Source organism: Periplaneta americana, chromosome 9, assembly GCF_040183065.1.
Source record: "Periplaneta americana isolate PAMFEO1 chromosome 9, P.americana_PAMFEO1_priV1, whole genome shotgun sequence".
Taxonomy (NCBI): Eukaryota; Metazoa; Arthropoda; class Insecta; order Blattodea; family Blattidae; genus Periplaneta; species Periplaneta americana.
The window spans coordinates 99649982-99660958 of NC_091125.1; the positions used below are offsets into that span (position 1 = coordinate 99649982).

The 10977-nt window shown below is 34.5% G+C and overlaps 1 protein-coding gene across 1 annotated transcript in view; it reads left to right on the forward strand.

Annotated features, from left to right (window-relative positions):
- LOC138705683 (uncharacterized) overlaps positions 1-7526 on the forward strand; it is a 73391-nt gene extending 65865 nt beyond the window's left edge. The window contains exon 2 of the mRNA XM_069834263.1: positions 7312-7526. Within this exon, the coding sequence (XP_069690364.1) occupies positions 7312-7394 (83 nt within the window). The 3' untranslated portion in view covers positions 7395-7526. The remainder of the gene's footprint in view (positions 1-7311) is intronic.
- Positions 7527-10977: the final 3451 nt, after the last annotated feature.

The following is a 10977-nucleotide window of genomic DNA, read 5'->3' on the forward strand; positions in this document are numbered from 1 at the left end:
CTTAAGCAGTCGCGCCTAACTTTGTAACATTAAGAGTCGCGACGGGGTGTTGCTAACATAGCTAATATAAGGGATTCTTCTTTTAGTGAAGAATTAAAATATCGCTGTTTTTTATTTATAGAGCTATGAGAAATACTTTAATACCTATTACAATGTTATAATTAATGTACAGTAGTTAAATGTAATACTCGAACGTCTATTCACTCGTAATCATAATTTATCTTAACTTAGAAAGCATGTTGGAAACATTCAGATTGTCAATTAATATAGATAAACACAATATAATATTTGTTACTCAGTCAAATGACAAATCAATGTAAAATAATGACTTATATTATATGGTCATTAAGTTTTATATACATGAGCTACAAATTGCAAACGTTTTCGCCCATTCAGGCATCTTCAGGCACAATTATATAATATCTCAATATCAAACTATGTAGCTATTACATTGGTGGTAGATAAATTGTTTAAGATTAATGTTGTACAAAACATCTCCATAATTAAAATGTAATATTACAAGTCATAAATTAAAATAATGTTAAAAACCACGTAGAGTTGTAATTAAACTTCATAATATTCTGTGGAACTCTTGTTCAGTAGAGTCCAATAAGTGATGAATTATGTGTCGTTTGAACGTGGCAACTGTATATATCACTATAAAACAATATGTTAAAAACCACGTAGTGTTGTAATTAAACTTCATAATATTCTGTGGAACTCTTGTTCAGTAGAGTCCAATAAGTGATGAATTATGTGTCGTTTGAACGTGGCAACTGTATAGATCACTATAAAACAATATGTTAAAAACCACGTAGTGTTGTAATTAAACTTCATAATATTCTGTGGAACTCTTGTTCAGTAGAGTCCAATGAGTGATGAATTATGTGTCGTTTGAACGTGGCAACTGTATAGATCACTATAAAACATCCTACGTGGTTTTAAACATTATTTTAATTTATGACTTGTAATATTACATTTTAATTATGGAGATGTTTTGTACACCATTAATCTTAAACAATTTATCTACCACCAATGTAATAGCTACATAGTTTGATATTGAGATATTGTATAATTGTGCCTGTAGATGCCTGAATGGGCGAAAACGTTTGCAATTTGTAGCTCATGTATATAAAACTTAATGACCATATAATATAAGTCATTATTTTACATTGATTTGTCATTTGACTGAGTAACAAATATTATATTGTGTTTATCTATAATTTATCTTTCTTTCCAGATTTCTTTCTTTGATTTTTCTGTGCGCACAGTCACTGCTTAACATCCAGTGTAATTATTTGCTACACAAGTATTCTCAGTTTAGTCACTGTCACTATTTACAATAGGAGCCCGGGACGTTGGCGTCACCCCACACCACTTAAACCATTATTATCTCAAGTATGCGATTTCAAACATGTTTATAGTTATTTTTGCCTTACCAATTCTAAGGAAGGTACCGTACTGAAAGTTTCAGAAGTAGTACTCAATATGTAGTTAACAGCTCCGTTTTTGTGAGTGGGGTGTTAACAATACCCCGCGCGACTGCTTAAGGGTTAAATAAAAATGGTGCCAGACACAAAAAAAAAAAAACAGAGAGAATAACAGTAACACAGTTATATCCTCTAACTTGGATTAAGTGATAAATTCATTCATTTATTCATATTTTCTATTCAAGAGTGGGTCTTTCACTGCAAACCAAGTATTCTTTAATATTTCCATTTTTCGCTTCTCTTTTAGTCTCCATATCAATAGGCAGTTTCTTCTCAGCCCACCAAATTTTATTTCCTCTTCCTGATAATTTTCAGCAATATTGTTTCTTTATGCACTCTTTCTACCAAAGCTTCATTTCTTATTTGGTCTGTCTATTTCACACGCTCAGTTCTTCTCCATATTCACATTTTAAATACGTTCGGTTTTTCTCTTCACTGCATCATAGGCTAATGTCCAAGTTTCTGATCCCACAATGCTACACTCCACACAAAATACTTACGAAACCAAAATCAGAATACGTAAAACTACGTATTGTAAGAAGTAGACTATAGCAGAACTAGTCAACAAATGAAACACACATTAAATTTTGGCGGCGTTGTTATGGAATATAACATTACAGGATCACGTAACAAATGAAACAAAGAGAGAATTCGGTATAAGCTCTTCCATTATTGATGCCATAAAACCAAAATATCTAAGGTGTTATGGATATGTACATCGGATGGATGGACATTGTTTTGCATAGAAAACAGCGAAGAAGGAGGGAAGGTCAACAACAACATGGAAGAATGGTATAATATCAGTGATGAAAAACAAAAAATTTCAGAAGTGAATTTGGCAGGATGGTGAGCATTGGAAGCTGATTTGTGAGAAATGACGTTATTGTTTGAACTCATAGTATATAATAATAATGATAATAATAATCATAATAGTTAATATAATAAAATATAATATAATATAATATAATATATTAGGCCTATAATATAATATGATATGATGTGATATGATATGACATGATATGATATGACATGATATGATATATGATATGATATGATATGATATGATATGATATGATATGATATGATATGATATAATATAATATAATATAATATAATATAATATAATATAATATGGCAAAGGAAGCTTTTAATAGAAAAAGGAGCATCTTTTGCGGACCTCTGGAGAAAGAACTAAGGAAGAGACTAGTGAAGTGCTTTGTGTAATGTAGCATTGTATGGGGCAGAAACATGGAAAATACGACGAAGTGAAGAGAAGCGGCTGGAAGCTTTTGAAATGTGGATATGGGGGAGAATGGGGCGTGTGAAATGGACAGATATAATAAGAAAAGAAGCTGTGTTGGAAAGAGTGGGTGAAGAAAGAATGATGCTGAAACCGATCAGAAAGAGGAAAAGGAATTGGCTGGGTCACTGATTGAGAAGAAATTGCATACCGAGGGATGCACTGGAAGGAATGGTGAACGGGAGAAGAGTTCGTGGCAGAAGAAGATATCAGATGATAGACGACATTAAGATATATGGATCATATGCTGAGACAAAGAGGAAAGCAGAAAATAGGAAAGACTTTAGAATGCTGGGTTTGCTGTGAAAGACCTGCCCTTAAACTGAACGCTATGAATGAATATAATAATAATAATAATAATAATAATAATAATAATAATGTGATATACTGCAATTTTTTATTCTCTGAGATATTAAGTTTTTAGCAACGTTTTCACAGCTATTTAACATCCTACAAAGTTGATAAACATTGAGGAGTGAAGTAAGGGATCTTCAATGTTTCAAAATCATTAATCATGTATAGTAGTCCAGTAATTTCTTGAGAGCGCTCAGCACAAAGGCAGTCGACAAAGCGTCGTCAAATATAACGGTCAAGCTTCAAGCATATCTGCCATGTCGAGACCAGTTGTTAGGCTGCCGGCCGTGCGGGACCGTCGCGTCGGGCGAGTAGTAGATTCGATAAGGAGCCGCCGGTCACCCGGAACGCTCACGGGCGCGGACCACTGGGCCGGAACCATATTTGTCATGCACAGATACCACACAACAGCGAAGCCATTTTTCAGCTAACGGCCCGTGACCCGTTAGCGCGAGCCCCTCTGGAATTTATTACCCCCTCCCTCAAAACAACGGCTTTTGAACAGCATGAATTTTTAATGACTGATACTGTCGCTTGTCCCTGTAAAATGATTAATTCTCATATTTTAGACTTTCCCGCTTAACATGGGTCGGAATTCTGTATATCGAGATATTAATTGAAAGGAATTTCTAAAAACTTAAGTGGCAGGATTAAGTTGTGTTAATGACACGTCACTGGACGTTCAACATCTGTCCTGGTTTAAGGTAAAAATGTATACTCGATGGTTGATGAAGTCATGAATCAATGGGACAGTGGTTACAGACTAAGAGTATGGAAATAGCACAGTCTAGTATATACAGTCACGAAGCTCGAGTTTATGAAGGTACTAGGAACAATAGACTGTGCAGGTACTATTTCGCATTGTCTGTGATGAGGCGATAGTAGCGAACCTAGTGGTTAGCAATTATCTATGGATGCATATTTACTACGTATTGAGCTTCGTGACTATATACTAGACTGTGGAAATAGCTAGATATGACAGGTATTTTAAACTATAAGCAGTTTCCTCAATGTTCAGATTTTCCTAGGCCAAAAATACAAATAAACAGACCTATTTTATTAATAAGACAGAAAAATGACTACACTTAGGGAGAGTTTCATCAAGATTTGTTAAAATAACACTTACAGTATGTTAACTAACATGTTGTTAAAAATTAAACATCCTTTCTCCACAAGTAAAGAACCCTGGCCTCATACCACTTCTACACTGATGACAGTGTTTGACAAGCCAGTTAGGGGAAGTAAACTTGCTAAGACTTTCAGCTGTTGCCATGTTTGCGCTTGTCTTGACTCTTTAAATGTATTTTCTTTTGCAACTGGTTGGATTCTTTCAAAAATGGAAAATTCACAACACAGCATTCTCGGCGGTCTCCTGGCGGTATCTTTGTCCACAGTTTCACTAATTGGGGGAGCGTGTCAGTCAGATTTATGGCTTCCTGAACCCAACCCTGCAACGAAGGTTCTTTACTTGTGAAACCAAGAGTATGTGATAGTGTTTGACCAACCTTTTGAAGAATTTTGGTTAGGTAACATTATGTTTGGAGCAGAGTAATAGGAATCAAAGAGGCAGTGATTGTATGAAAAGTTTTCTGAATGTGCCTATAATTGTCGTGTTGTCATTTGTTTTAGCGGTAAATAATTGTTTTACCACAGTCTAGTATATAGAGTGACGAAGTTCAATACCTAGGGAATATGCATCCATAGATAGTTGCTAACCACTAGGATAGCTACTATCGCCTCATCACAGACAATGCGAAATAGTACCGGTACAGTCTATTGTTCCTAGTACTCTCAACAACTCAAGCTTCCTGGTTATACATTTCGGAAGTATTAGGGACTAATATAATAGAAATCAAGAGAAGGAAACCACACTCCAAAGTCTTGTAATACTTTAACTGCTACACATTTTGAAATTCTGTATCGTTCAAGAAATTTACTTTCTGATAAATCTACAATATCATTTTTCTTCCATGATTATTCTCCTGAGTCCAACAATGCCAAATACATCTTGATATCATAACCCAGCTCGTAACATAATTATGTTCCCTAGCAGCCATGATTCGCACTGTAACAGGATGTAAAAATTTTAACTGCTGGAGTTAATGTAACAATGGGTTTAACATTATGTTAGCAGTAACAGTAGTTGATGAAAAATCTTTTCTGTTCAGTTTACTAATAAACTGCTTTAGCGGCATGTTAAATACTTTCCAAAGCTTGATTAAACTGGACCTTAGTGTAATGAGAACATGCATGAGAGAAGTGAGGCATTAGTAGTGTTGAGAAATATCTACAAATGCATATTTGTATCGTAAGAGCATATCTTAATAAAACTCGCTAATTACATGTTCCATGTTTAATTAAGATGACTGACGCATATTTATTGGAGCATATATACACACACATTTTGGACATGTGTGTATATTTGGACATTAAGAACATATTTACCGCATATTTAAAATTTGTTTAATGTTTTCTAGTTTCTGGACTTCGATAAAAACATGCAACTCTTAAAGGGTTACAGGGCAGTAAACATAATAATAATAATAATAATAATAATAATAATAATAATGTTTTATTTTCGCTGGCAGAGTTAAGGCCATAAGGCTTTCTCTTCCACTCAACCAGCCTGAAACATAGAGCCTGAATGGAGCTTAGGGAAGTTTGAAGGTGCTTGATGGGGCCATCGAATATGTAGATGTAGCAGTTGGTATGTAAGGTGGCGTTATAAAAGAGAATTTGAAGAAAGACCTCGCAACGAATGATGGTCTGGAAAAAGTTGAAGAAAATTGACAAATTGCTTCAAGTATACGATATTAATGTGGATGATTTCATGTGATGCAGAAAGAAATAACCTTTTCTATGAACACGTTTATTTTTACGGACAGAAGAAACAATTTGGATCCTGAAAACATGAAAAAGTTTCATACATGCATGAAAGAAAATAAATTATCTGTTTAAAATTTGTTCTAATAAATAGCAGTATCCAATAATGCAATAAAAAGTTATACAGGGACTGTTTTCCTTTTAATTTGAATATTTTCCATCATTTGGCTAGTGTTTTAATTCGTGGGCTCTTAGACTATGGTAAGTGCATATCTGTGGGTTTTTAGTGCATATAATTCTCAACATTATACATTACCGTTGGAAAGGCAATTCTTTAGATTAAAAAACAATACACAACAATACTAGTCAGAGTCATTTTATTGCCTCAAACTGCTCGCCGTTCACATACAATCATAATCGGCAACGCTTTGGAAAGTCCCTGTTTGCTCTCATTGTATTCATTGCTGATGAAGCTGTGTTCCACGTGAACGGAAGTGTTAATCGACACAGATGTCATTATTATGCTACAGAGAGTCCTCGAGTTATTGAAGAGGCACGTTCCAAATGTGGATCAGTCACAGTTTGGGTAGTGATCGGATGACAGGGATTGTTAGGAATGCGAATCTTCTGCTTGCGAACGTCGAGCAGTGTGAGGCAATAAAGAAGTGATCTTTCTTGTGTTGTTGTGTTGTGTATTGATTTTTAGTACGAAAAATTTTCTTTCCGGCGATAATGCCTTATTTCCCGTAGCCATAGTACAGCTCATGCATTTTGTAAAGACACTCGTGATGTGCAGTATGGGAACAACGTTTCAATGGAGGGGTTAGGCGTAGAAGGGAAGGTCGGGCGTGTGTCTACCGAGTTCAAGGCAAAGGCTAATCCTAACCCATTCCCCTATAATTCGTAAGTAGACTCATCCGATCTTGAGCGCAGCTCTGTAGGAAAAGTGGGGAAGTATCTTGACAAAATGCATGAGCTGTACTGTCATCACACGAAGCGATCAAATGTGTAGTCATATTTCTGACTCACTCTGTATACTTAATTTACTTTTTGTGGAATAAGACCACATTTACGAAGAACTTGCTTACCTACTATCCTTTTTTATGTTCACTGATATCCAGACACTGTTCTGTAAAGTATGGCCTGTAGAACTGAGATATTTTGAATTTCCTTTCACTATGCACAAGTAGTTTCCGCTTTCTGGTTATGTTATCAGCAAAGTGATTTGTACGTAATTCACCATTGTAATATTATTTCAATTCCTTGATCGTTTCAGTATCCTTGTGTCATGTACTGTAATATTGTTGTTGACTTAGTGCTTACTCTTATTTTTTTTTGTTACAGATATGACCTACAAGCCTCGGTCTCCTATTATTGAAGGTAAGGAATTTACACGTTGCATCACGTGTGTGTGTCTTCTACCATAGAAAATTGTTTAATGCACTTTTTATATTTTATCATAATCATTAATATGTTATTTCTGGGAAATTTTTGTGTTTTATTTTCAGTCTCAAAATGAAATTTCATTCCATTGTAGTTATATGTCCGTCATGGGTTTCTCCTTGAACCAATAGTCGAACTGACATTGTCATTCGTTTAACACAGGAATGCAAAACTTGCTCCAATTGAAGCACACGTCATAACCCAAAACACGTATCTCATCCCTTCCCTTCAACTCTCGCGTCATTGTACGGTAGGGGGAGAGGAGAAGAGAGAACAGTGTATATGCCAAACCTCACACAAACATCATTGAAGGCTCTGGCTTTGTGCATGGGAGAACGAACTCTTTTCCCCAAGTTTCCACCCCACGCTTCTCCGTTCTGCAACCCTGTTTAACACATTCAAACAAACGAACAAAATATCTGCAGAGTTATGACCAAGGCGCGGATTTTGATGACCTAAAAGAATTCTAAAAAAATGACCTATAAAATAACCTAAAATTGTTAGAAAATGACCTAAAATTCATAGAAAATCCTAAAAAAAAAAAAAAAAAAACAATCCCATACATACGTAGTAAAAACCTATCACAAATTAATTCTTCTTGTATCTGTGCCGTTTCAAAGCTTTCTCTCGAGAGGACTTTAACGACTGTGCAAAAAGTTTTGTATCCCGATTTTTTTACACAATTATTATTATTTTTTTAAGGTAGAGCGTACAACAATAACTCAGCCGAGACCTTCCTCTTAAAAACTGATCAAAAATGCCTTCAAATTTAAAGTGAGAGAAAAGATTAAAACAGCTAAAAGAGACCAAAAATGACGCAAAAACTCTACATTTCTGTAACCAGGAACTCGTTTCCAGGATTTATATATATTTACGAGCGTTGCAAAGGTTGTAAAGAAAAAATGATGGCATGTCATCAAAATCCTCTCCCTGGTTATAAGAAGTAAGTTTAAAACACTTACTGATAGTCACGAGTTTAATGAATTCACAGAATGAAACAAGGAGTACGAGAATAGTACATTATGCAACGAGCCTATAATGAAGGTAATTAAGAAGCGAGTATGGATATTTATGAAACGAGCGCAAGCGAGTTTCATAATTTTCATACGAGCTTGTTAATTACCATTGTAGGCGAGTTTCATACGACTTTTTATGCTCGACCATATTTCTAACTTGATATTATTAATTTTCTTTGTATCTGACCTTGACCAATGCCCCGTATGTTGTGAGATGTGCGCAGACGCGAAAGTATTGATTTTTTCCGAGGAACAGATGTTAACATTGACCTTGCTAGGCCATAAGAACCTACAGAGATAACATTGAAATTAAATTAGACATTGAAAAACGAGATGACAAATTGAATTTATTTGAATATTATTTACAATTAACGCTAATTATTATAGTAAGAGAACATAACCTTCTGCGACAGTATTGGATTTCCAACCTCCGTGACTTTTCGCTAATTCTCTTTCGATTGCATATCCGAGAATAATCGATACTTGCGGTTTTATAACGGTAGAAAGCTGACTTGTCATTGGCTGAACAGTTGTAACCTGAGTCGTCATTGGCTGACCTGACCTTTAATGAGTAGGTGTACTTTAATGACATGCATTAAAGGTCTGCTACCAGGTGTATAATTACTACATTTCGGCATGGTCGAGCATAAAATTAATTAATTAATTCTCCACCTAATACATTTATCTTACAATGGTATCAACTTTTGTATTCCTGCGTCGTAGAAGTCTGCCGCCTTGTATCGGAACCAGTGTGTGACAGCTGTCTGCACCTCTCTGTCGATCCTGTGGTATGAAAAGGCTCAATTTCAGTGGGGAATATATTGAAAAATAGCTCAACAGTTGTATCTGTTCCAATAAATTTTTCCATGAAATTATGTTTTCTTTAAGTATACGGTCCCAGGGAAACTTATTTTTCCGACTCTCATAATTGCGCTCAAATGGCCAATTTTTGTTTCCAGCACTCGATTTTACATTATTAACATGAAAGAAAAAAAATAACTTTATCTGCCCCCCACGAGAATGTTGGCTTGTAAGTGGTGGCGTGTTGAAAGTGATCATCTTCATATGAAACTTAATTCAAAAGGGGTCATACTTGACTAGTAGGCCTAAGTAATTTAGACGATAAACATACAAGATACTAAGATTTATTTCCAACTTCATCTGAAAAGTAAATATTTTACGAACAACATTAGTCCTTTAATAGCGCTTTATTCATGTAAGGACTGGTGGGTTTTATTATATTAATTTCACAAAGAAATTCGTGTAATTCTTGTTGGAAGAAATTATCAGTTGCAAACATAATTTTCAAGGTAAATCCATTGATGCAATTTTGTTAGTTCTGCATCCAGTGTTAAAAATCATTGCCCCAATGGTATGTGAACTGTTCTAATTTTGTTATTTCTAAAAGGTTTAAAAATAATGGTGCTGATGATAAATGAACCAATGTTTTTTTCTTCAAATTATTGTACCGAAATTAAATGAACTGATTTATTTTTGTTACTCCCATGGCCAAGGTGTACAAATAAATTTTGCCAGTGATAAATGAACAGAAATATTTTTATTCTATATTCAAAGTTTAAAAATAGTAATTGGGCTGGTGATAATTGAGCTGAAGTACTTTTATTTATTTATTTATTTATTTAATCTGACAGGACTGAGGCCATAAGACCTTCTCTTCCATCCCACCAGATAGCACATATACAGTAAATACATATATCGGGTGAAAATAATACAAATTAAATTAAAGCTCTATAGAGGGTCAACAGGGTCAAAAGAACGCTATAGAGCTCTCATCGCGCTAATACAAGGAAAAAAAAAAGAAAGAAAAACAGAGATAGCAATGATGATAGTGGTAACTGATAACTGATAATTAGATTAGTTCTGTAATCATAGTTTAAAAATAATTTGGCCGATAATAAATTGACTTGTGTGGTTTTGTTAGTTCTGTATCCAAAGTTTACAAAATAATAAATAGTGATAAATGAACTGGTGTATTTTTATTAGTTCTGTATTCAAAATTTAAACATTATTGGACCGACGATAATTTAGTGGATGCGTTTTCGTTAGTTCTGTAGTCAGAATTTAAAATTCATAGGGCCGTTGGTAAATGAACTGATGTACTATTGTCAGTTCTATACTTAACTTATTAAAATAATTTGGTCATCGATAAATGAACTGATGTATTTTTGTTAGTACTACAGTCAAAGTTTAAGGTCTCATTGGACCAGTGATCAATGAGCTTATGTATGTTTGTTACTTTTGCATCCAAAGTTTAAAAATTGTTGCGCTTGTAGTATATTAACTATCTTCAGAATGGTTCCAAGTTACGTGGCCTGTTCTTTGAAATATATATTTTTTTACTAACGTCCTTAATACAACCAAAATTAGATACGCTATTTCTGTTTCTTCAATGGTACCGCCTTTACACTATATATATCCGAATTTTGTGTGCCTTATTCTGTATCCAGGGTAAACAAAATTTCTTCGCCAGTACTAAATGGACTGTCTTGTAGAATACATTTTAATTCTGATATTTTGTGTAAGAGATGCC